The following is a 27,441-nucleotide window of genomic DNA, read 5'->3' on the forward strand; positions in this document are numbered from 1 at the left end:
TTCCCTCGCCTCACCAGATTCCAAACCATTCCCTCGCCTCACCAGATTCCAAACCATTCCCTCGCCTCACCAGATTCCAAACCATTCCCTCGCCTCACCAGATTCCAAACCATTCCCTCGCCTCACCAGATTCCAAACCATTCCCTCGCCCCACCAGATTCCAAACCATTCCCTCGCCCCACCAGATTCCAAACCATTCCCTCGCCTCACCAGATTCCAAACCATTCCCTCGCCCCACCAGATTTTTATTTAAAAGTTGCATTCTATATTTGCACAACACATCTTTTGTTAGTGACTCACTACTATATCTCCATACTTGAGACTTTTTACAGATCTCAGGTAAGTAATATGGCAGAAACAACTACCTTTCTGCTACTTTGGTTGAGGTGTTAGTAATATGGCAGAGTAAGTGTTACCTTACTGCTAACTTAGTCCAGAGCCATGCCATAGTCTGGTTACTATAGTAACTCTACCTGTCACTCACCTGCCCCGGGTGGGCTTTAAAGTCCTTCTTCAGCATGCGCAGCTCGATGACGTCACAGGGATGTCTGACGACAGCAACTATGGTGACGGGGGAGTAGCTCCGTATGTAACGATATAGCCTCTCAGCACAGTAGAGACACAGAGGACCAGACACCCACAGCCAGGTCTACATGCACACACACACACACACACACACACACAACCACACACACACAGACACACACACACACAGACACACACACACACACACACACACACATACACTAATTACTCCCAGCTAGAGAGAGGCAAGTCCAGAGATTTGATTTTATGAGACAACACTGGCGCTTAACAAGCATGTGCACACAGAGAGGCCTTCACCCCTCCCCTACCTCCCATCCTCCCCTACACTCCTCACTCCACCTCACACCCATCCTCCCCTACACCCCATCACTCCACCTCACACCCATCCTCCCCTACACCCCATCACTCCAACTCACACCCATCCTCCCATACACCCCATCACTCCAACTCACCTCCCCTACACCCCATCACTCCACCTCACCTCCCATCCTCCCCTACACCCCATCACTCCTCCCCTACACCCCATCACTCCAACTCACCCCCATCCTCCCCTACACCCCATCACTCCTCCCCTACACCCCATCACTCCACCTCACCTCCCATCCTCCCCTACACCCCATCACTCCAACTCACCCCCATCCTCCCCTACACCCCATCACTCCACCTCACCTCCCATCCTCCCCTACACCCCATCACTCCACCTCACCTCCCATCCTCCCCTACACCCCATCACTCCACCTCACCCCCATCCTTCCCTACACCCCATCACTCCAGCTCACCTCCCATCCTCCCCTACACCCCATCACTCCACCTCACCTCCCATCCTCCCCTCACCCATCCCCCCTCCCATCCTCCCCTCACCCATCCCCTACCTCCCATCCTCTCCTACACCCCATCACTCCACCTCACTTCCCATCCTCCCCTAAACCCCATCACTCCAACTCACCTCCCATCCTCCCCTCACCCATCCCCTACCTCCCATCCTCCCCTACACCCCATCACTCCAACTCACCTCCCATCCTCCCCTACACCCCATCACTCCACCTCACCTCCCATTCTCCCCTACACCCCATCACTCCACCTCACCTCCCATCCTCCCCTCACCCATCCCCTACCTCCCATCCTCCCCTACACCCCATCACTCCACCTCACCTCCCATCCTCCCCTCACCCATCCCCTACCTCCCATCCTCCCCTACACCCCATCACTCCACCTCACTTCCCATCCTCCCCTACACCCCATCACTCCACCTCACCTCCCATCCTCCCCTACACCCCATCACTCCACCTCACCTCCCATCCTAACCTACACCCCTCACTCCACCTCACCTCCCATCCTCCCCTCACCCATCCCCTACCTCCCATCCTCCCCTCACCCATCCCCTACCTCCCATCCTCCCCTACACCCCATCACTCCACCTCACTTCCCATCCTACCCTACACCCCATCACTCCAACTCACCTCCCATCCTCCCCTACACCCCATCACTCCACCTCACCTCCCATCCTCCTCCCCTCACCCATCCCCTACCTCCCATCCTCCCCTACACCCCATCACTCCACCTCACTTCCCATCCTCCCCTACACCCCATCACTCCACCTCACCTCCCATCCTCCCCTACACCCCATCACTCCACCTCACCTCCCATCCTCCCCTCACCCATCCCCTACCTCCCATCCTCCCCTCACCCATCCCCTACCTCCCATCCTCCCCTACACCCCATCACTCCACCTCACTTCCCATCCTCCCCTACACCCCATCACTCCTCCCCTACCTCCCATCCTACCCTACACCCCATCACTCCACCTCACTTCCCATCCTCCCCTACACCCCATCACTCCACCTCACCTCCCATCCTCCCCTCACCCATTCCCTACCTCCCATCCTCCCCTACACCCCATCACTCCACCTCACTTCCCATCCTCCCCTACACCCCATCACTCCACCTCACCTCCCATCCTCCCCTCACCCATCCCCTACCTCCCATCCTCCCATACACCCCATCACTCCACCTCATTTCCCATCCTTCCCTACACCCCATCACTCCTCCCCTACCTCCCATCCTACCCTACACCCCATCACTCCACCTCACTTCCCATCCTCCCCTACACCCCATCACTCCTCCCCTACACCCCATCACTCCACCTCACCTCCCATCCTCCCCTACACCCCATCACTCCAACTCACCTCCCATCCTCCCCTACACCCCATCACTCCTCCCCTACCTCCCATCCTCCCCTACACCCCATCACCTCACCTCACCTCCCATCACCTCACCTCCCATCCTCCCCTACACCGCCCCCCCCCCACACACACACACACACACCTCAGGTGAGTTGGGTTGGAACCGAGCCTCCTCCCTGCAGCTCCATCCATCTCCTACAGCCTGTCCTGACTCCTCCTCCGTCTTGTCCGGGTTAGTCTGATTGGCTCTGAGGCAGCCAGGGGGGTGGGCCTCAAAGTTGGTCTGGTACTTCAGAGCACCACTATAGGATGAAAAAGAGTGAGAAAAGATGATGATGATGATGATAAAGAAGAACACAACATTCCGGCTCTGAAGATTCTAAAAGTCTACAGGTACATGTGTGTGGGTGTGTGTTAACCTGGGGCAGTAGAGTTGAGGAACAAAGTGAATGTGTCAGTGTGTTACTACGACTGTAATGGAACCCTGGTGGCTGAGAGGACCTGATGGGGACAGCTCAACGTCAGCTCGGTCTGGACTGATGCAATAGTATGATAGTAATGCCCTTAAAATGCATTCTATACCTCTCTGTATCCAACACTATGAAAACATACCAATAGTACTACTCTGTCATGACTAACCCCTTAATCAAAGCATCCTCATGTTTCCCAGCCGAAACAGTTCGGAAGAGCTTGGCACACCTGTATTTGGGGATTTTATCCCATTCTTCTCTGTAGATCCTCTCAAGCTCTGTCAGGTGGGATGGGGAGCGTCGCTGCACAGCTAATTTTCAGGTCTCTCCAGAGATGTTGGATCGGGTTCAATTCCGGCTGGGTCACTAAAGGACATTCAGAGACTTGTCCCGAAGCCACTCCTGCGTTGTCTTGGTTGTGTGCTTAGGGTCGTTATCTTGTTGGAAGGTGAACCTTTACCCCAGTATGAGATGCTGAGCACTCTGGATCAGGTTTTCATCAGTGAACTCTCTGTACTTTGCTCCATTCATCTTTCCCTCGATCCTGACTAGTCTCCCAGTCCCTGCCGCTGAAAGCAAGTCTCTGCTTCACCGTAGGGATGGTGGCAGGTTTCCTCCAGACGTGATGCTTGGCGTTCAGGTCAAAGAGTTCAATCTTGGTTCCATCAGACCAAATTATCTGGTTTCTTATTGTCTGAGTCCTTTAGGTGCCTTTTGACAAACTCCAAGTGGGCTGTCATGTGCCTTTTACTGAGGAGTGGCTTCTGCCTGGCCACTCTACCATAAAGGCCTGATTGGCAGAGTGCTGCAGAGATGGTTGTCCTTCTGGAAGGTTCTCCCATATTAGACAAACATAACTATTGAAGCTTTTTCGTTATATTTCAAGCGAAGGTATTTTAAAGGAGTATGTAAGCACACTTGTTTGGTTCAGCTAGCCGAGTTTGGCTAGGCGCCAGCCGAACTGTAGCATGCTGACACCTTTAATCAGACACACACACACAGCCACAGCCACAGCCACATAGTCCCCATACCAAAGGCGATAAGTTAACTTACCCAACCACATGCACAATCAGTATGATGTAGAACACTATGAAGAGGTTGTGGGTGTACCAGAATATCTCATAGTTGGACACCCTGAAACACAGAGGACATTCCACAAACATGATGATTTCATGATACATCAGATTACTGTAAAGTCTCATTGACATCAACACATATTTTCATACATCAGATTACCACAAGGTCCACAACGGCATATTTTCACATTTTCTGCAGAAAAACTATTTTAGGGAGTGCTGTGGAATGACAGGAAGATACGAGTGTTGGAGAAAAGCAGACAAAGGGGAGAAATGATCCAGGAGAAGAGCAAGAGAGAGGTCAGAGCATAACTGAAGACATGAAGAGCCACGCCTTTTAATTTACAGGGTCTCTTAAACAAGTGGAGGGCAGGACAGTGAGAGTGTGTGTGTGTGTGTGTGTGTGTGTGTGTGTGTGTGTGTGTGTGTGTGTGTGTGTGTGTGTGTGTGTGTGTGTGTGTGTGTGTGTGTGTGGGTGTGTGTGTGCGCATGAGTAGGGATGTCACAATTAGCAAGGTTATTACAGACAACTTCCCCAATAAACACAACTTACACCAAACAACAGTTGAAACGCAGTCACCCTCCAAGAACGCTCTGAACACCCACACCCATGACCACATCACCCTTTGAACATCAGTGTCTCCCTACAATACTGGGACTCACACCCACACCCTCACACACACACACACACACACACACACACACACACACACACACACACACACACACACACACACACACACACACACACACACACACACACACACATACACATACACACCACACACACACACATACAAACACACACACACGTGCTGTCCTAAGGCCTAAGTGGAGCTGCCTCTGATCCTGCATTAAATTACAACAGGCAAGGCAGAAGACACCACAATCAGGACCCAGTCTAAATCAAAGCACAGGACCTCTCCTTGCCGCCCCCTGTGACCTCAGTAATGACATAGGTTTGGCCACGCTGGTAGTTGGTCCCTTTATCCTGGCCATCTAAGACTGACAGACACACATTTAAGAAATGTAGCAGATGCTCTTGTCCAGGGTAACTTAAGAGTTTTACCTGATGCAGTAGGAAGAGGCAGTGAACATCAGGAAGAGGATGAGGACCAATAGGATACCAGTGATCCCCGGGACTAAACCACATCCACCAATCAGAGAACAGAGAGACAAGAGTTATAACATTATTAACCAATCGGAGAACAAAGTGACAGATTCATAACAAAGAGACAGATTCATAACATGAATGAACAGTCAGTGAACAAAGAGAGAGAGTCAGAGTCATAACATAACATTTGATTAACCAATCAAAGAACAGAGAGACAGATTTATATAATTAATAACCAATTAATGAACAAAGACACAGAGTCATAACAGAGAACATCAGAGAACATAACAGAGAATATCAGAGAACAGAGACAAAACTGTGATGACATCATTATTTGTTGTGTTAGATAGTTGGGCAAGGGAATAGGGAAGGTTTACAGACTGGACTAGAGTACCAGGAAGGGAATAGATAAAGTTTTCAGACTGGACTAGACTACCAGGATGGGGATAGGGAAAGTTTTCAGACTGGACTAGACTACCAGGATGGGGATAGGGAAAGTTTTCAGACTGGACTAGACTACCAGGATGGGGATAGGGAAAGTTTTCAGACTGGACTAGACTACCAGGAAGGGAATAGATAAAGTTTTCAGACTGGACTAGACTACCAGGAAGGGAATAGATAAAGTTTTCAGACTGGACTAGACTACCAGGAAAGGAATAGGGAAGGTTTTCAGACTGGACTAGACTACCAGGATGGGGATAGGGAAAGTTTTCAGACTGGACTAGACTACCAGGATGGGGATAGGGAAAGTTTTCAGACTGGACTAGACTACCAGGATGGGGATAGGGAAAGTTTTCAGACTGGACTAGACTACCAGGATGGGGATAGGGAAAGTTTTCAGACTGGACTAGACTACCAGGATGGCCTCTTTGCTCACAACCACTTCTTCAGTTCTGCCCACAAATGTTCTATAGGCTTGAGGTCAAGGCTTTGTGATGGCCACTCCAATACCTTGACTTTGTTGTCCTTAAGCCATTTTGCCACAACTTTGGAAGTCTGCTTGAGGTCATTGTCCATTTGGAAGACCCATTTGCGACCCATTTGCATTTGCGACCAAGCTTTAACTTCCTGACTGATGTCTTGAGATGCTGCTTGAGATGCTGCTTCAATATATGCACATAATTTTCCTGCCTCATGATGCCATCTATTTTGTGAAGTGCACCAGTCCCTGCTGCAGCAAAGCACCCCCACAACATGATGCTGCCAACCCCGTGCTTCACGGTTGGGATGGTGTTCTTCGGCTTGCAAGCCTCCCCCTTTTTCCTCCAAACATAACAATGGTCATTATGGACAAACAGTTCTATTTTTGTTTCATCAGACCAGATGACATTTCTCCAAAAAGTACGATCTTTGTCCCCATGTGCAGTTGCAAAACGTAGTCTGGCTTTTTTATGGTGGTTTTGGAGCGGTGGCTTCTTCCTTGCTGAGTGGCCTTTCTGCTTATGTCGCTATAGGACTCGTTTTACTGTGGATATAGATACTTTGTACCTGCTTCCTCCAGCATCTTCACAAGGTCCTTTGCTGTTGTTCTGGGATCGATTTACACTTTTTGGACCAAAGTACGTTCATCTCTAGGAGACAGAACGCGTCTCCTTCGTGAGCGGTATGACGGCTGCGTGGTCCCATGGTGTTTATACTTGCATACTATTGTTTGTACAGATAAACATGGTATCTTCAGGCATTTAGAAATTGCTCCCAAGGATGAACCAGACTTGTGGAGGTCTACACATTTTTTCTGAGGTCTTTGCTGATTTCTTTTGATTTTCCTATGATGTCAAGCAAAGAGGCACTGAGTTTGAAGGTAGGCCTTGAAATACATCCACAGGTACACCTCCAATTGACTCAAATGATGTCAATTAGCCTATCAGAAGCTTCTAAAGCCATGACATAATTTTCAGGAATTTTTCAAGCTGTTTAAAGGCACAGTCAACTTAGTCTATGTAAACTTCTGACCAACTGGAATTGTGATACAGTGAAATTATAAGTGAAATAATCTGTCTGTAAACAATTGTTGGAAAAATGACTTGTGTCATGCACAAAGTAGATGTCCTAACCGACTTGCCAAAACTATAGTTTGTGAACAAGAAATGTGTGTAGTGGTTGAAAAATTAGTTTTAATGACTCCAACCTAAGTGTATGTAAACTTCCGACTTCAACTGTATATTCTTGTGCTTGGCTGAGCAGAGCTGTTTTCAAGGAAGCTGTCAAGGAAGTGAGATTGTGTTTATACTGGACATTCTGCCTCCACCTACCGTCAACCAGTCATGCCAATACAGAGCTATACGGAGCTATACGGAGCCTTACGCATTGTTGAAACATTTGGGCAACTCACGGCGATGCAGTACCGAGCTCAATTTGACCTCTGCCTGCCTCTGGATGCTCCGCAATTGTGTCACACCCTCCATATGGAGCCTCCGACCACATTTTTGGCTCTAGCATAAATTGGCATGTAACCTTTACCCTAACCATTATTCTAAACCTAGCCCTACGCAGAGCAAGCAGAGCATCTACACATGGAAAATCCAGACAAAGGGTGACCTTTTTGCTTGTGTGTGGACATATTTAAGAAGTCCCCACAAGAATAGGAAACAAACAAATATTTGACCAATTGGAGACATTTTGTTGGTCCTCTCAAGGTCAAATGCTATTTCTATGGGGTTTAGGGTTAAGGTTAGAATCAGTGTTAGAATTATAATTAGATTAAGGGTTAGGGTTAGGAGCTAGGGTTAGGTTTAGTGTTAAAGTTAGGTTTTTGGGTTAAGATTAGGGTTAGGGTTAGCTTTAGGGGTTAGGGAAAATAGGATTTTGAATGGGACTGAAGTGTGTCTCCCCACAAGGTTAGCTGTGCAAGACTGTGTGTGTGTGTGTGTGTGTGTGTGTGTGTGTGTGTGTGTGTGTGTGTGTGTGTGTGTGTGTGTGTATGTGTGTGTGTGTGTGTGTGGAGGGTGTGTATAGTGTCAGAGTTCCCCCTCTCTTCTTGGCATAGCGCCACCCTAATCTCAAACACATTCACCAGTTTATGGTTACCATGGAAACACATATGAAACCAAGACCAAAATGCAATACACGCCCCTCGGCTAGACAACCCACCTGTGAAACAGTCCAGTTTATTATAGGGGAACTCCGGCAGACTCACCTGTAGTCAGAATGATGAGTCTGGGGTCCTGGGGAAGAAAAGTGCAGGTTAACACAGGTTGTGTGTGAGTGTGTGTGTGAGTGTGCACATCTTACCTCTCCCCTGTAGCGAGCAACGTTGAGAGAAGGGAACTCTTCTGAGTACCTGACGCTGAAGTTGACCACGTTGACCAGATGAGCTGATACGTGCACAACTGGGGGACACATCACAACAGTGAGTTACAAGAGAGCAAAACTCACCCTCATACACACATCTCTTTCTCTATTCAGCATACTCAACAATAGCGATGGGGGGGAAATCGATACAGTCACATATCACAATATTATTTTGGACGACATTATATAGAAACTTTGACTTCAAGTATTGACTTGTAGAAATATGTTTGTTCTCCAACTTCTTTTAAATAGTGAGCCAACATGTTTTCAGTCTTTCCATGACTGGTCAAAACTGTCATGTTCTCTCTGCAGCAGATATATACCCTTAACCCTTTAACCTAACTCCTAACCTTAACCCCTAACCTTAACTCCTAACCTTAACTCCTAACCTAAACCCCTAACCTTAATCCTTTACCACTAGCTAACGTTTTTTAATCTATTTTTTATTTAACTAGGCAAGTCGGTTAAGAACAAATTCAATTTATATTGACAACCTACACCGGCCAAAACCGGTCAACGCTGGGCCAATTGTGCACCGCCCTATGGGACTCCCAATCACGGCCAGTTGTGATACAGCCTGGAATCAAACCAGGGTCAGTAGTGACGCCTCTAGCACTTGGATGCAGTGCTTTAGACTGCTGCGCCACTCGGAGGCCCCAATGTTAGTGTTAGCCACAAAGCCACCACAATAACGTTAGACAAATTGGAATTTGTAACATATCATATGTACGTTTTGCAAATTCGTAACATTCCAAATGGATGATGGACCCACAGATGAATACATACGAAGTGTAACATATCACACTACACTGAACATACATATAACACAACCTGTAAAGTGTTGGTCCCATGTTGCATGAGCTTAAATAAAAGATCCACGACATTTTCCATACACACAAAAAAACGAATTCCTCTCCATTTTGTTGCATATCAATATTGTGGTGTATCAAGGAAGCTGACTAAACAGCGTGATCATTACACAGGTGCATCTTGTTCTGGGACAAATAAAAGCCCACTAAAATGTGCAGTTATGTCACACAACACAATGCTACAGAAGTCTCAAGTTTTGAGGGAGAGTGCAACTGGCATGCTGACTATAGGAATGACCACCAGAGCTGTTGCCAGAGAATTGAATGTTCATTTCTCTACCATAAACCGCCTCCAACGTTGTATTAGAGAATTTGTCATTATGTGAGACCAGTACAAATGAAAACGTATGCATTCACTACTTTAAGTCGCTCTGGATAAGAGCATCTGCTAAACTGTAAATACATAGATTAGGGCATAATGCACTTACTTCAATTGACTGATTTGAAACTGTTGCATTTACATTTTTGTTCAGTATAGAATCGTGAGAATCTGAATACATATTGTATTGGTACCTAATTAACATGATAATATCGTATCGTGAGGTCCCTGGCATTTCCCAGCACTACTCACCAATACATCCTTACTGAGTCACTGAGCGACACACACACACACACACACACACACACACACACACACACACACACACACTCACACATCTCTTTGTCTATTCAGCATACATCTTCCTGAGTAACTGAGCGACACACACACACACACACACACACACACACACACACACACACACACACACACACACACACACACACACACACACACACTTATCTCTCTGACATCATAGCTTAAACATGCATTTCCCCAACAGCTGACAGAGGCAAGGGGTAGTTATCGCTCTCTCCTCCTCCCCCTCTCTCTCCCCCCTCTCTCTTTCTATTCAACTTCAATTACCCTCTCCATGTCTTCCCCCTGCCTCCTCTTTCTCCCCTTGTTCTCCATTGTTCCCTGGGTGTAATTGGTTGTGTCAGGAGTTTGGAACTCTGTAATTAGAACTTTACATCTCCACAGCCAGGAAGCAGGCTGGGGTGAGGGAGCGGAAGAGGAGAGAGGGGGAGGGAGAGAGGGTTAAAGGAGGGGGGCGCTGGGGGTGAGGGAGCGGAAGAGGAGAGAGGGGGAGGGAGAGAGGGTTAAAGGAGGGGGGCTGGGGGTGAGGGAGCGGAAGAGGAGAGAGGGGGGGAGGGAGAGAGGGTTAAAGGAGGGGGGCTGGGGGTGAGGGAGCGGAAGAGGAGAGAGGGGGAGGGAGAGAGGGTTAAAGGAGGGGGGCTAGGGGTGAGGGAGCGGAAGAGGAGAGAGGGGGGAGGGAGAGAGGGTTAAAGGAGGGGGGGCTAGGGGTGAGGGAGCGGAAGAGGAGAGAGGGGGAGGGAGAGAGGGTTAAAGGAGGGGGGGGCTGGGGGTGAGGGAGCGGAAGAGGAGAGAGGGGGAGGGAGAGAGGGTTAAAGGAGGGGGGGCTAGGGGTGAGGGAGCGGAAGAGGAGAGAGGGGGAGGGAGAGAGGGTTAAAGGGGGGGGGGCTAGGGGTGAGGGAGCGGAAGAGGAGAGAGGGGGAGGGAGAGAGGGTTAAAGGGGGGGGGCTAGGGGTGAGGGAGCGGAAGAGGAGAGAGGGGGAGGGAGAAAGGGTTAAAGGAGGGGGGCTGGGGGTGAGGGAGCGGAAGAGAGAGAGAGGGGGAGGGAGAGAGGGTTAAAGGAGGGGGGGCTAGGGGTGAGGGAGCGGAAGAGGAGAGAGGGGGAGGGAGAGAGGGTTAAAGGAGGGGGGCTGGGGGTGAGGGAGCGGAAGAGGAGAGAGGGGGAGGGAGAGAGGGTTAAAGGAGGGGGGCTGGGGGTGAGGGAGCGGAAGAGGAGAGAGGGGGAGGGAGAGAGGGTTAAAGGAGGGGGGGGCTAGGGGTGAGGGAGCGGAAGAGGAGAGAGGGGGAGGGAGAGAGGGTTAAAGGGGCTGGGGGGGGGCTGGGGGTGAGGGAGCGGAAGAGGAGAGAGGGGGAGGGAGAGAGGGTTAAAGGAGAGAGGGTTAAAGGGGGCTGGGGGTGAGGGAGCGGAAGAGGAGAGAGAGGGGGAGGGAGAGAGGGTTAAAGGAGGGGGGCTGGGGGTGAGGGAGCAGAAGAGGAGAGAGGGGGAGGGAGAGAGGGTTAAAGGAGGGGGGCTGGGGGTGAGGGAGCAGAAGAGGAGAGAGGGGGGAGGGAGAGAGGGTTAAAGGAGGGGGGCTGGGGGTGAGGAAGCGGAAGAGGAGAGAGGGGGAGGGAGAGAGGGTTAAAGGAGGGGGCTGGGGGTGAGGGAGCGGAAGAGGAGAGAGGGGGCGGGAGAGAGGGTTAAAGGAGGGGGGCTAGGGGTGAGGGAGCGGAAGAGGAGAGAGGGGGAGGGAGAGAGGGTTAAAGGAGGGGGCTGGGGGCTGGGGGTGAGGGAGCGGAAGAGGAGAGAGGGGGCGGGAGAGAGGGTTAAAAGAGGGTTAAAGGGGGGGCTGGGGGTGAGGGAGCGGAAGAGGAGAGAGGGGGAGGGAGAGAGGGTTAAAGGAGGGGGGCTGGGGGTGAGGGAGCGGAAGAGGAGAGAGGGGGAGGGAGAGAGGGTTAAAGGAGGGGGGCTGGGGGTGAGGGAGCGGAAGAGGAGAGAGGGGGCGGGAGAGAGGGTTAAAGGAGGGGGGCTGGGGTGAGGGAGCGGAAGAGGAGAGAGGGGGAGGGAGAGAGGGTTAAAGGAGGGGGGCTGGGGGTGAGGGAGCGGAAGAGGAGAGAGGGGAGGGGGAGGGAGAGAGGGTTAAAGGAGGGGGGGGGGGGGCTGGGGGTGAGGGAGCGGAAGAGGAGAGAGGGGGGGAGAGAGGGTTAAAGGAGGGGGGCTGGGGGTGAGGGAGCGGAAGAGGAGAGAGGGGGAGGGAGAGAGGGTTAAAGGAGGGGGGCTGGGGGTGAGGGAGCGGAAGAGGAGAGAGGGGGAGGGAGAGAGGGTTAAAGGAGGGGGGGGCTGGGGGTGAGGGAGCGGAAGAGGGGAGAGAGGGGGAGGGAGAGAGGGTTAAAGGAGGGTTAAAGGGGGGGCTGGGGGTGAGGGAGCGGAAGAGGAGAGAGGGGGGGGGGGGAGAGGGTTAAAGGAGGAGAGAGGGGGAGGGGGGGGCTGGGGTGAGGGAGCGGAAGAGGAGAGAGGGGGCGGGGAGAGGGTTAAAGGAGGGGGGCTGGGGGTGAGGGAGCGGAAGAGGAGAGGGGGAGGGAGAGAGGGTTAAAGGAGGGGGGCAGGGGGTGAGGGAGCGGAAGAGGAGAGAGGGGGGAGGGAGAGAGGGTTAAAGGAGGGGGGCTGGGGGTGAGGGAGCGGAAGAGGAGAGAGGGGGAGGGAGAGAGGGTTAAAGGAGGGGGGCTGGGGGTGAGGGAGCGGAAGAGGAGAGGGGGGGGCGGAGAGGGAGAGGGGGCTGGGGTTAAAGGAGAGGGAGGGGGGGGAGGGGCTTGGGTTGAGGGAGACCGGGGAGAAACCAGCTCCCAATGATGTCAGTGAGGCAGCTGTGTGTGTCCCTCTCACTCATTATCTCTCTCTCACACACACACATACACACGCACACACACACACACACACACAGCTCTATGTCCCCGGGAAGAGCTGGAAACTCTCAGAATCTGAATGCATACAGGCACTTCCATGTAAAAGGACCCATGAGCACCAACATGGGAAGTTCATAGGAGCATATCAAATTGTGTGTCAAATAAAAACTAAGAATCTATATTTTAAGGAAAAAAGTCATTGATACATTTTTCATCATAAATGACATAAATGACGGCTTTGATTTCTGCATGAACAGATGGAAAAGGGCTCTTAGAAAACATCTAGCAGAAAAAGTATCGAGAGGTTTTCCAAACACATCGAAACACAATCATGTAATAACATAAAGATCCCTGCCAACTAATATCAACACTTAGATTTCATTTCGTAGAAATTGTTCTGTAAGTTTAAGAAATATTGCCTTGTGCCTTGTAATTCCGTTACCAAAAACACACACATCTTGGAAGATATTTTCTCTCTCCCTCATGTGAAGATTAGGATTAGGGACATTAACAGAAGTCACATGTAACAAGTAGACCTACCAATTAGTTATAGTGGTTTTACTGGTATCAATTTTGTTTATGAATTATGAAGTGATTTAAAATCATAATTTCCTTACCAATTTGGTAACGGAATTATCGCAGTTGAATTGGCTACAATGGAAAATCATAATAATCACAAACCACAGTTGGGTCACCTGCTACTGTCCTCCCTTCCACTGGCATACAGCTCACAGCTGTGTCAATCTCTTTCTGTCTTCTGGAAGTCAAGAGTCTTTAAACAGTCTGACACTGGACAACTACTCCCTTTCTCTTTATTTCCTTCCTTCCTTCTCTCTCTCTCGCCCTCTCTCTGTGTGTCTCTGTCTTTCTCTCTCTCTCTCTGGCTCTCTCTGTCTCTCTCTCTCTCTGCCCTTCTCTCTCAACTTCAGTTAATGTCACCTCTCCCAGCTCTTTCTGACACCTACCCATGACACCTACCCATGAGCCAACTCGCTGTCCATTCATTTAGTCAGCGTCCTCACCCATTGATCACAGACCGACACCGGATATCCATGGACAATGAAAAGTTGTTGAGATTTAGTCAGTCAACCCTGTTAATGTCCACAGAGGGAACAGACTGGACCAAATCTGAACCAATCATAGACGTGCAATATGTTTCACAAGTTTGTATAGTACAGTACAGTGAGTAGAGCTCAGTAGAATACAGTACAATACAATACAGTGGAACAGTACAGTACTGTATAGTAGCGTACAGTATATTGTATTGTACTCTATTGTACTGCTATACTCTACTTTCTACTGTGCTCAACTGCACTCTACCATACTCTACTGTACTCTACAGCCCTCAACTGCACTCAACTGCACTCTACCCTACTCTACAGCACTCAACCCTACTCTACTGTACTCTACCCTACTCTACTGTACTCTTCCCTACTCTACTGCACTCTACCCTACTCTACAGCACTCTACCCTACTCTACTGTACTCGACCCTATTCTACTGCACTCTACTCTACCACACAACACCCTACCCTACTGTACTCTACACTACTGTACTCTACTCTACCCTACTGTACTCTACCCTACTCTACTGTACTCAACCCTATTCTACTGCACTCTACTCTACTCTACCACACAACACCCTACCCTACTGTACTCTACCCTACTGTACTCTACTCTACTGTACTCTACTCTACTGTACTCTACCCTACTGTACTGTACTTTACTGTACTGCACTCTACCCTACCCTACTGCACTCTACCCTACTCTACTGTACTCTACCCTACTCTACTGAACTCTACTCTACTATACTCTACCCTACTCTACTGAACTCTACTCTACTATGCTCTACCCTACTCTACTGTACTCTACTGTACTCTACTCTACGCTACTCTATTCTACTCTACTCTACTGTACTCTACCCTACTGTACTCTACCATACCCTACTCTAACGCCCAACACATACACACGCTCAACACACACTAACACCCAACACACACACACACTAACGCCCAACACATACACACGCTCAACACACACTAACGCCCAACACATACACACGCTCAACACACACTAACGCCCAACACATACACACGCTCAACACACACTAACGCCCAACACATACACACGCTCAACACACACTAACACCCAACACATACACACGCTCAACACACACTAACGCCCAACACATACACACGCTCAACACACACTAACGCCCAACACATACACACGCTCAACACACACACACACACACAAACACACACACACTTACCGGAAAATACACAAATGGCTACTCCACACGCCACATGGAAGGTCTTACTCTTGTCCAGAAGCCTGCGGGCCTTTCTGCTTCTCACCTGGAGGGGAGTGTGTATGGGCGGAGGGGGGCGAGGAGGGGGGAGGACAGACAGTGTCAGTGTACAGTCTTCAGACATATCAAAACCCTCACTACAGTACTCTCTGCCCATTCCAGACAGCCATTACCAGACTACTGAGCGCGCGCACACACACACACACACACACACACACACACAAACACACAAACACACACACACAGACACACACACATTCCCCTCCTCTCCGTACCGTGTGTGTTCCTCTGAGGTAGGTGAGTAGAGAGCGACACATAGGCAGCAGCACCAGACTGCAGTTCAGATTGAGTACTGATGCAGACGCCCTGCTGATACACAGCCCCAGCTGGAGAAACACACACAAATACACACACACACAAATACACACACACACAAACACAGTTAGATTCCAGGTGTAGTTAACAGATGAAATAATACATTGTATCATTCTAATCTCCCCTCTAAACCACACTACTCATAGCCTCCACCCCCATCCCCGACACACACACATCTCTCTGTCAACACTCATGGCCTCCAGGATTACGGCACCTCATCATTCTTCACACACACACACACTCACACACACACTCTCACACACTCACATACACACACCATCTACAGAGTTTGTCATACAGAAAACAGCTGACAGCAAAACCACAGTGAAGGGGTGATCTGATATCCTGACAGTTCTGTACACACACACACACACACACACACACACACGCGCACACACAGCTGAATGAGATTAGATCTCTTTTGCAGGGATTTGTCCCCCACATGCAAAGTCTATGCAGCACTCACACACACACACAAATATCGCTCTATCTGTCTCTCTCTCTCTCAATTCAATTTCTATTTAAGGGCTTTATTGGCATAGGAAATATATTGCCAAAGCATGTGGAATACACAATAAACAACAGGGAAATAAACATGGAAAATGAACAGTAAACATTACACTCACAAAAGTTTTAAAGAAAAGAGACGTATTTACATAGGTTTTACTTAATATGGTGTTTGTGTTCCACTGGTTGCCCTTCTCTTGTGGCAACAGGTCACTAATCTTGCTGCTGTGGTGGCACACTGTGGTATTTCACCTAATAGATATGGGTTTATAAAAATTGGATTTGTTTTCAAATTCTTTGTGGATCTGTGTAAAACATGTCTCTAATTTTTATGTAAAATGGCTGACGTTTTACGTGTTCCTGTCCAATTGTGTTTTTTGTTTGTGTCACGCCCTGGTCAAAGTATTTTGTGTTCATCTTTATGTATTTGGTCAGGCCAGGGTGTGGCATGGGGTTTTTGTAATTGTGGTGTGTTTGTCTTGGGGTTTTGGTGGTGGTATTGGGATTGTAGCTTAGTGGGTTGTCTAGCAAAGTCTATGGCTGTCTGGAGTGGTTCTCAATCAGAGGCAGATGCTTATCGTTGTCTCTGATTGGGAACCATATTTAGGCAGCCATATTCTTTGAGTTTGTCGTGGGTGATTGTCCTTAGTGTCCTATGTGTACTCGTTGTTAGTTTGCACCAGATAGGCTGTTTCGGTTTCGTTTATTGTTTTTTGTAAATTCGTGTTTCTTTGTTATATTAAACATGGATCGCAATCGACACGCTGCAGTTTGGTCCGACTCTCTTTCATCACCACTAGAAAACCGTTACAGAATCACCCACCACCAACGGACCAAGCGGCGTGTCAACAGGCAGGAGCAGCCGAAAAGGAGATGCTCACCAAGGATTTCTGGTCATGGGAGGAGATCTTCGACGGGAGAGGACCCTGGGCTAAACCAGGGAGTGTAGCCGCCCAAAGGAGCAACAGGAGAAGAGGCAACAGAGGCAGCAGCAGCAGGAGCAGCAGCAGCTACAGTGGGAGAGGTTGCACCATCTGGAGTTATGGACATGGGAGGAGGAATTGGACGGTAAAGGACCCTGGAATGAGCCTGGAGATTATTGTCGCCCCAAAGCCGAGCTGGAGGCAGCAAAAGCAGAGAGGCGGCATTATGAGGAGCTAGCACGGCAGAGCGGATGGAAGCCCGAGAGTCAGCCCCAAAAATTTCTTGGGGGGGCTTACAGGAGTATGGCTATGCCAGGTAGGAGACCTGCGCAAACTCCCTGTGCTTACCGGGGGCTGGAGAGACCGGGCAGGCACCGTGTTATGCTGTGGAGCGCACGGTGTCTCCAGTGCGGGTGCACAGCCCGGTTCGGTATATTCCAGCTCCTCGTATCGGCCGGGCTAGAGTGGGCATCGAGCCAGGTAAGGTTGGGCAGGCTCGGTGCTCAAGAGCTCCAGTGCGCCTGCACGGTCCGGTCTATCCAGTACCACCTCCACACCCCAGCCCTCCGGTAGCAGCTCCCCGCACCAGGCTTCCTGTGCGTGTCCTCGATCCAGTACCACCAGTTCCAGCACCACGCACCAGGCCTTCAGTGTGCCTCGCCTGTTCAGCGCAGCCAGCGCTTTCCTCCTCTACAGCGCTGCCGGAGCCTCCCGCCTGTTTAGCGCAGCCAGAGCCTTTCTCCTCTCCTGCGCTGCCGGAGTCTCACGCCTATCTAGCGCTGTTAGAGCTTTCCTCATCTCCAGCGCTGCCGGAGTCTTCCGCCTGTTTAGCGCAGCCAGAGCCTTCCTCCGACACAGCGCTGCAGGAGTCTCCCGCCTGTTCAGCGCAGCCAGAGCTGCCAGTCTGCATGAAGCAGCCAGAGCTGTCAGTCTGCATGGAGCAGTCAGAGCTGTCAGTCTGCATGGAGCAGCCAGAGCTGTCAGTCTACATGAAGCAGCCCGAGCTGCCAGTCTGCATGAAGCAGCCAGTCTACATGGAGCAGCCAGAGCTGTCAGTCTACATGAAGCAGCCCGAGCTGCCAGTTTGCATGAAGCAGCCAGTCTACATGGAGCAGCCAGAGCTGTCAGTCCGCATGGAGCAGCCAGAGCTGTCAGTCCGCATGGAGCAGCCAGAGCTGTCAGTCTGCATGGAGCAGCCAGAGCTGTCAGTCCGCATGGAGCAGCCAGAGCTGTCAGTCTACATGAAGCAGCCCGAGCTGCCAGTCTGCATGAAGCAGCCAGTCTACATAGAGCAGCCAGAGCTGCCAGTCTGCATGGAGGAGCCAGAGCTGTCAGTCTACATGAAGCAGCCCGAGCTGCCAGTCTGCATGAAGCAGTCAGTCTACATGGAGCAGCCAGAGCTGTCAGTCCGCATGGAGCAGCCAGAGCTGTCAGTCTACATGAAGCAGCCTGAGCTGCCAGTCTGCATGAAGCAGCCAGTCTACCTGGAGCAGCCAGAGCTGTCAGTCTGCATGAAGCAGCCAGAGCTGTCAGTCTGCATGGAGCAGCCAGTCTGCATGGAGCAGCCAGTCTGCACGGAGCTGTCAGTCTGCACGGAGCTGTCAGTCTGTAAGGAGCTGCCAGTCTGCAAGGAGCTGCCAGTCTGCAAGGAGCTGCCAGTCAGCACGGAGCCGCCAGAGCGGTCAGTCTGTAAGAAGCCGCCAGAGCTGTCAGCCTATATGGAGCAGCTAGTGCCGCCAGTCTGCCCAGCGCCGCCAGTGCCCCCAGTCTGCCCAGCATCGCCAGTCTGCCCAGCGCCATCAGTCTGCCCAGCATCGCCAGTCTGCCCAGCATCGCCAGTCTGCCCAGCATCGCCAGTCTGCCCAGCATCGCCAGTCTGCCCAGCATCGCCAGTCTGCCCAGCACCGCCAGTCTGCCCAGCGTCGTCAGTCTGCCCAGCGTCGTCAGTCTGCCCAGCACCGCCGGTCTGCCCAGCATCGCCAGTCTGCCAGACTCTTCCAGATCTGCCAGTCAGCCAGACTCTTCCAGATCTGCCAGTCAACCAGACTCTTCCAGATCTGCCAGTCAACCAGACCCTTCCAGATCTGCCAGTCAACCAGACTCTTCCAGATCTGCCAGTCAACCAGACTCTTCCAGATCTGCCAGTCAACCAGACTCTTCCAGATCTGCCAGTCAGCCAGACTCTTCCAGATCTGCCAGTCAGCCAGTCTCTTCCAGATCTGCCAGTCAGCCAGACTCTTCCAGATCTGCCAGTCAACCAGACTCTTCCAGATCTGCCAGTCAACCAGACCCTTCCAGATCTGCCAGTCAACCAGACTCTTCCAGATCTGCCAGTCAACCAGACTCTTCCAGATCTGCCAGTCAACCAGACTCTTCCAGATCCGCCAGTCAGCCGGGATCTGCCAGAACTGCCAGTCGGCCAGGATCCGCCAGTCAGCCAGGATCCGCCAGTCTGCCAGGATCAGTTAGATCCGCCATTCAGCCAGGATCCACCAGTCTGCCAGGATCCACCAGTCAGCCAGGATCCGCCAGAAGTGCCAGTCAGCCAGGATCTGCCGGAACCACCAGCCAGCCAGGATCTGGTAGATCCATCAACCTGCCTGAGCTTCCTCTCACTCCTGAGCTTCCTCTCACTCCTGAGCTTCCTCTCACTCCTGAGCTTCCTCTCACTCCTGAGCTTCCTCTCACTCCCGAGCTTTCTCTCACTCCCGAGCTTCCCCTCAGTCCCGAGCTGCCTCAGTCCCGAGCTGTCCTTCAGTCCCGATCTGCTCCTCAGTCCAGTGGGGTTCTGGGTGAGGACTACTAGGCCATGGTCGGCGGCGAGGGTGGACTATCCAGGGACGAAGGGAGAGGGGACTAAGACATTAAATGAGTGGGGTCCACGTCCCGCGCCCGAGCCGCCACCATGGACAGACGCCCACCCGGACCCTCCCTATTGTTTTGAGGTGCGTTCGGGAGTCCGCACCTTAGGGGGGTTCTGTCACGCCCTGGTCAAAGTATTTTGTGTTCATCTTTATGTATTTGGTCAGGCCAGGGTGTGGCATGGGGTTTTTGTAATTGTGGTGTGTTTGTCTTGGGGTTTTGGTGGTGGTATTGGGATTGTAGCTTAGTGGGTTGTCTAGCAAAGTCTATGGCTGTCTGGAGTGGTTCTCAATCAGAGGCAGATGCTTATCGTTGTCTCTGATTGGGAACCATATTTAGGCAGCCATATTCTTTGAGTTTGTCGTGGGTGATTGTCCTTAGTGTCCTATGTGTACTCGTTGTTAGTTTGCACCAGATAGGCTGTTTCGGTTTCGTTTATTGTTTTTTGTAAATTCGTGTTTCTTTGTTATATTAAACATGGATCGCAATCGACACGCTGCAGTTTGGTCCGACTCTCTTTCATCACCACTAGAAAACCGTTACAGTTTGTTTCTTTGCGTTGTTTGTAACTTATTTTTTTACTTTATTTGTGCATAATGTTGCTGCTACCGTCTCTTATGACCGAAAATAACTTCTGGACATCAGAACTGTGATTACTCACCACGGACTGACAGAATCGTTTTTTTCCTTTAACGAGTCTGACGAGCCCGACGTGAACGACATACTGCTTTCCTGGGAACAGGCCCAGATTATCGTCATTTGCGTGAAGAGACGACGGAGAAAAAGGGGTCAAAGGGCGGGCGGGCTGCCTTCTGAGAATTCGTAGGCAATCGAATAAACCCCCACTTCCTTCGATTCTGCTAGAAAACGCTCAATCTTTGGAAAATAAAATAGATGACCGACACGGAAGATTAAACTACCAAAGGGACATTCAAAACTGTAATATCTTATGCTTCACGGAGTCGTGGGTGAATGACGACGTTATCAACATGCAGCTGGCTGGTTATAAGTTGTATTGGCAGGACAGGACAGTCTGGTAGGACAAGGGGCAGAGGGCTTTGTATTTTTGCAGATAACAGCTGGTGCACGATATCTAAGGAAGTCTCAAGGTTTTGCTCACCTGAGGTAGAGTATCTCATGATAAGCTGTAGACCACACTATCTACAGAGAGAGTTTTCATCTGTATTTATTGTAGCTGTCTACATACCACCACAGTTTGATGCTGGCACTAAAACAGCACTCAATAAGTTGTCTGCCGCCATAAGCAAACAGGAAAACCACAGGCAGCGCTCCTAGTGTTCGTGGACTTTAACACAGGGAAAATTAAATCCGTCTTACAAATTTCTATCAGCATGTTAAATGTGCAACCAGGGGAGAAAAAAAACTCTGGACCAGCTTTACTCCACACACAGAGACATACATACAAAGCTCTCCCTCACCCTCCATTTGGCAAATCTGACCATAATTCTATCCACCTGATTCCTACTTACAAGCAAAATTAAAGCAGAAAGCACCAGTGACTCAATCAATAAAAAAGTGGTCAGATGAAACAGTTACTAAACTACAGAACTGTTTTGCGACCACAGACTGGAATATATTCTGGGATTCTTCCGATTGCATTGAGGAATACACCACATCAATCACTGGCTTCATCAATAAGTGCATCGATGACGTCGTCCCCACAGTGACCGTACGTACATACCCCAACCAGAAGCCATGGAATACAGGCAACTTCCGTACTGAGCTAAAGGCTATAGCTGCTGCTTTCAAGGAGTGGGAAGCTTATAAGAAATCCCGCTATGCCCTCCGACTAACCATCAAACAGGCAAAGCGCCAATACAGGACTAAGATCGAATCGTACTGCACCGGCTCTGACACGTACTACACCGGCTCTGACACGTACTACACCGGCTCTGACACGTACTACACCGGCTCTGACACGTACTACACCGGCTCTGACACGTACTACACCGGCTCTGACACGTACTACACCGGCTCTGACACGTACTACACCGGCTCTGACACGTACTACACCGGCTCTGACACGTACTACACCGGCTCTGACACGTACTACACCGGCTCTGACACGTACTACACCGGCTCTGACACGTACTACTACACCGGCTCTGTACTACACCGGCTCTGACACTCGTCGGATGTCCACATCACCAACAAACTAACATAGGACATAGATGGGAGGGGTTGAATGGAGCTGAAGGGTGGGACTAATAACAACAAGATAACCAATGTAACACATAAGGGGTCTGTAAAATGTATATAGATTCAGAAATGTTGTAAAATAGCACAGTTACAAATAGAAATCAAACTGGATGGACATCAGAAAAATAGGAAGAACTAAAAACAAACAAAATATAACTATTGTAAATAGATTGTATCTGTAAAATGGGTATAATGTGTATAAACTCAAGGTAGAAGAAGTGTAATTGTTTATTAGTTTACTCCAATTGAGGGAGGGGTGGTGGGTTTGAGGGGAATAATAAAGGTATATTCTAAAAGAAAGTATGTACAGTTGAAGTCGAAGTTTACATACTCTTAGGTTGGAGTCATTAAAACTTGTTTTTCAACCACTCCACAAATTTCTCGTTAACAAACTATAGTTTTGGCAAGTCGGTTGGGACATCTACTTTGTGCATGACACAAGTCATTTTTCCAAAAAGTTTACAGACAGATTATTTCATTTATAATTCACTGTATCACAATTCCAGCGGGTCAGAAGTCTACATAGACTAAGTTGACTGTGCCTTTAAACAGCTTGGAAAATTCCAGAAAACGATGTCATGGCTTTAGAAGCTTCTAGACAGGCTAATTTACATAATTTGAGTCAATTGGAGGTGTACCTGTGCATGTATTTCAAGGACTACCTTCAAACTCAGTGCCTCTTTGCTTGACATCATGGGAAAATCAAAAGAAATCAGCCAAGACCTCAGAAAAACAATTGTAGACCTCCACAAGTCTGGTTCATCCTTGGAAGCAAACGCCTGAAGGTACCACGTTCATCTGTACAAACAATAGAACGCAAGTATAAACACAATGGGACCATGCAGCCATCATACCACTCAGGAAGGAGACGCGTTCTGTCTCCTAGAGATGAACGTACTTTGGTGCGAAAAGTGCGAATCAATCCCATAACAACAGCAAAGGACCCTGTGAAGATGCTGGAGGAAACAGGTACAAAAGTATCTATATCCACAGTAAAACGAGTCCTATATCAACATAACCTGAAAGGCCGCTCAGCAAGAAAGAAGCCACTGCTCCAAAACCGCCATAAAAAAAGTCAGACTACGGTTTGCAAATGCATATGGGGACAAAGATCATACTTTTTGGAGAAATGTCCTCTGGTCTGATGAAACAAAAATAGAACTGTTTGTCCATAATGACCATTGTTATGTTTGGAGGAAAAAGGGGTAGGCTTGCAAGCCGAAGAACACCATCCCAACCGTGAAGCACAGGGGTGGCAGCATCATGTTGTGGGGATGCTTTGCTGCAGGAGAGACTGGTGCACTTCACAAAATAGATGGCATCATGAGGCGGGAAAATTGTGGATATATTGAAGCGACATCTCAAGACATCAGTCAGGAAGTTAAAGCTTGGTCGCAAATGGGTCTTCCAAATGGACAATGACCCCAAGCATACTTCCAAAGTTGTGGCAAAATGGCTTAAGGACAACAAAGTCAAGGTATTGGAGTGGCCATCCCAAAGCCCTGACCTCAATCCCATACAAAATTTGTGGGAAGAACGGAAAAAGCGTGTGCGAGCAAGGAGTCCTACAAACCTGACTCGGTTACACCAGTTCTGTCAGAATGCACCCAACGTATTGTGGGAAGCTTGTGGAAGGCTACACATAACCTTTGACCCAAGTTAAACAATTTAAAGGCAATGCTACCAAATACTAATTGAGTGTATGTAAACTTCTGACCCACTGGGAATGTGATGAAACAAATAAAAGCTGAAATAAATTATTCTCTCTACTATTATTTTGACATTTCACATTCTTAAAATAAAGTGGTGATCCAAACCGACCTAAGACAGGGAATTTTTTACTAGGATTAAATGTCAGGAATTGTGAAAAACTTAAATGTATTTGGCTAAGGTGTATGTAAACTTCCAACTTCAACTGTATGTGGTCTGTCGTAGGGTAATGTGGTAGAAAGCCAACTTGACATTTTTTCAGGACATTGTTTTCTGCTGTTAACGTTAATGATCATGTAGAGGATATTCCCAAAGTTGCTAGTGACGCATATCCAACGGTAGTTATTGGGGTCAAATTTGTCTCCACTTTTGTGGATTGGGGTCATCAATCCTTGGTTCCAAGTATTGGGGAAGATATTTTATCATATCATTTAGGATACCATCAACACCACAGGCCTTTTTGGGTTGAAGGGTTTGTATTTTGTCCTGTAGTTCATACTGAACAAAAATATAAATGCAACAGGTAAAGTGCTGGTCCCATGTTTCATGAGCTGAAATAAAAGATCCCAGAAATGTTCCATACGCACAAAAAGCTTATTTCTCTCAAATTTGGTGCACAAATTTGTTTACATCCCTGTTAGTGAGCATTTATCTTTTGCCAAGATAATCCATTCACCTGACAGGTGTGGCATATCAAGAAGCTGATGAAACAGCATGATCATTATACAGATGCACCTTGTGCTGGGGACAATAATAAAGGCCACTCTAAAATGTGCAGTTTTGTCACACAACACAATGCCACAGGTGTCTCAAGTTTTGAGGGAGCGTGCAATTGGCATGCTGACTGCAGGAATGACCACCAGATCTGTTGCCAGAGAATGTGACGAGATCCTGAGGACTATTGTTGTGTCATTCATCTGCTACCATTACCTCATGTTTCAGCATGATAATGCACAGACCCATGTCGCAAGGATCTGTACACAATTCCTGGAAGCTGAAAATATCCCAGTTCTTCCATGGCCTGTATACTCACCAGACATGTCACCCGTTGAGCATGTTTGTGATGCCCTGGATCAACGTGTACGACAGCGTGTTCCAGTTCCCGCCAAAATCCAGCAACTTCACACAGCCATTTTGGAGGAGTGGGACAACATTCCACAGGCCACAATCAACAGCCTAGTCAACTATATGTGAAAGAGATGTGTCGCGCTGCATGAGGCAAATGGTGGTCACACCAGATACTGACTGGTTTTCTGATCCACGCCTCTGCCTTTTTTTTAAAGGTATCTGTGACCAACAGATGCATATCTGAATTCCCAGTCATGTGAAATCCCTAGGCTAGGGCCTAATTAATGTATTTCAATTGACTGATATCCTTATATGAACTGTAACTCTGTAAAATCTTTATATTTTTGTTCAGTGTAATTGGAGAATCCAGTGGGTTCTGGTAGTCTTTAATAGCCAACTCTAAACTGTTTAATTGATCATGTATGTGTTTTTGCTGTTTGTTCTTTGTTTTTCTCTCTATCTGCCCCTCTCTCTGTCTCTCTCTATCTGCCTCTTTCTCTGCCTCTCTATCTGCCTCTCTCTCTGTCTCTCTCTATCTGCCCCTCTCTCTGTCTCTCTCTATCTGCCCCTCTCTCTGTCTCTCTCTATCTGCCCCTCTCTCTGTCTCTCTCTATCTGCCCCTCTCTCTGTCTCTCTCTCTGTCTCTCGCTCTGTCTCTCTCTCTGTCTCTCGCTCTGTCTCTCTCTATCTGCCCCTCTCTCTGTCTCTCTCTATCTGCCCCTCTCTCTGTCTCTCTCTATCTGCCCCTCTCTCAGGCTCTCTCTATCTGCCCCTCTCTCAGGCTCTCTCTATCTGCCCCTCTCTCTGTCTCTCTCTATCTGCCCCTCTCTCTGTCTCTCTCTATCTGCCCCTCTCTCTGTCTCTCTCTATCTGCCCCTCTCTCTGTCTCTCTCTCTGTCTCTCGCTCTGTCTCTCTCTCTGTCTCTCGCTCTGTCTCTCTCTCTGTCTCTCTCTATCTGCCCCTCTCTCTGTCTCTCTCGCTCTGCCTCTCTCTCTGTCTCTCTCGCTCTGCCTCTCTCTCTCTCTCTCTCTCTCTCTCTATCTGCCTCTATCTGCCCCTCTCTCTGTCTCTCTATCTGCCCCTCTCTCTGTCTCTCTCGCTCTGTCTCTCTATCTGCCCCTCTCTCTGTCTCTCTCTATCTGCCTCTCTATCTGCCCCTCTCTCTGTCTCTCTCTCTCTGTCTCTCTATCTGCCCCTCTCTCTGTCTCTCTCTCTCTGTCTCTCTATCTGCCCCTCTCTCTGTCTCTCTCGCTCTGCCTCTCTATCTGCCCCTCTCTCTGTCTCTCTCTCTCTGTCTCTCTATCTGCCCCTTTCTCTGTCTCTCTCGCTCTGCCTCTTTCTCTGCCTCTCTCTCTCAGTCTCTCTGCCTCAGTTCCTCTGCCTCTGTTTCTCTGCCTCTGTTTCTCTGCCTGTCTCTGCCTCAGTCTCTCTGCCTCGCTCTCTATTGCTCTCTCTCTCTCTCTCTCTCTCTTTGTCTCTCTCTCACACGTGTGTAAAGCTGCTACCCAGGAATTCATTCAGAGACCAGTGGCGTGCCCACACTTGCCCTTCTTGAAGTATGAGAAGTGTATGAAGGGCTCGCCTACTTCATACAGATAGCCTGCCAGAGGTGTGTGGGGGAGTTACTTCCTTTTAGATAGAACTTCCATATGTATTTTGCACTAGAGTTGTTCATGGTCAGGTCATGTAGTCAGGAACATCTCCTGGCCCTAGGTTATGACCACTGGTACCAGTGTCACTGAGCTAGGGCTAAGGATCCTGACAGTCTGCCTTAATGCTCTTTTAGACCAGGTTCAGCTGTGGAATGGTAACTGTATGCAAAGTATAACAAGAACATCAGAGTTATATTTAAATAAAAACCTTTATATTAGCGTGAGCGGCCAATAGACCAAACAGTCAAGAAAATATGTCTCAAAGCACTTAAATGGCACTTGTTTGATTGTGAAGGACAAGTAGCTGTTTTAGTGGCCTAAACTGGCAACCCACAGTGACTTGTGACAACAAATACACCATGCTCACAGAGCGTCAACTGAATGTCACCAAGTCGCTGGGCTCCATCCAGTGTCTTAATATAAATATCACCAACAGAATAGGAACCCTAAAATAAAGGAGATGTTTGTGTGTATGAGTGTTACATACAGTACATACACACATCCCATACACCAGGAGTTCCCAAAATGACAGCCCGAGGGCCAAAATTGGGCCACTTGTAGTTTTATTTGGCCCCCAAGTTTTCTAAGCAAAAATATTTTTTTAAATCCAAGAAACCAGCTCCAGGTGATTTTAATTTGTGTAACCTGTTCCCAAGTGTTCCCACGCATAACAGAGAGGCACGTGATCATATACAAATGTAAGCAAGGTTTGAAATGATGATGTTTTAGTCAAATGTTATCTCTGTTTGGG

The 27,441-nt window shown here is 49.1% G+C and overlaps 1 protein-coding gene across 1 annotated transcript in view; it reads right to left on the reverse strand.

Moving 5' to 3' along the window:
* LOC112247995 (NADPH oxidase 4) overlaps nt 1-27,441 on the reverse strand; it is a 56,398-nt gene that overhangs the window by 27,982 nt on the left and 975 nt on the right. The window contains exons 3-10 of the mRNA XM_042296405.1: nt 15,648-15,758; nt 15,334-15,418; nt 8,621-8,718; nt 8,526-8,553; nt 5,345-5,417; nt 4,253-4,333; nt 2,872-3,031; nt 485-649 (exon numbers count right to left, since the gene is read on the reverse strand). Of these exons, the coding sequence (XP_042152339.1) occupies nt 485-649; nt 2,872-3,031; nt 4,253-4,333; nt 5,345-5,417; nt 8,526-8,553; nt 8,621-8,718; nt 15,334-15,418; nt 15,648-15,758 (801 nt within the window). The remainder of the gene's footprint in view (nt 1-484; nt 650-2,871; nt 3,032-4,252; nt 4,334-5,344; nt 5,418-8,525; nt 8,554-8,620; nt 8,719-15,333; nt 15,419-15,647; nt 15,759-27,441) is intronic.

This window comes from Oncorhynchus tshawytscha, linkage group LG13, assembly GCF_018296145.1.
Source record: "Oncorhynchus tshawytscha isolate Ot180627B linkage group LG13, Otsh_v2.0, whole genome shotgun sequence".
Classification (NCBI taxonomy): domain Eukaryota; kingdom Metazoa; phylum Chordata; class Actinopteri; order Salmoniformes; family Salmonidae; genus Oncorhynchus; species Oncorhynchus tshawytscha.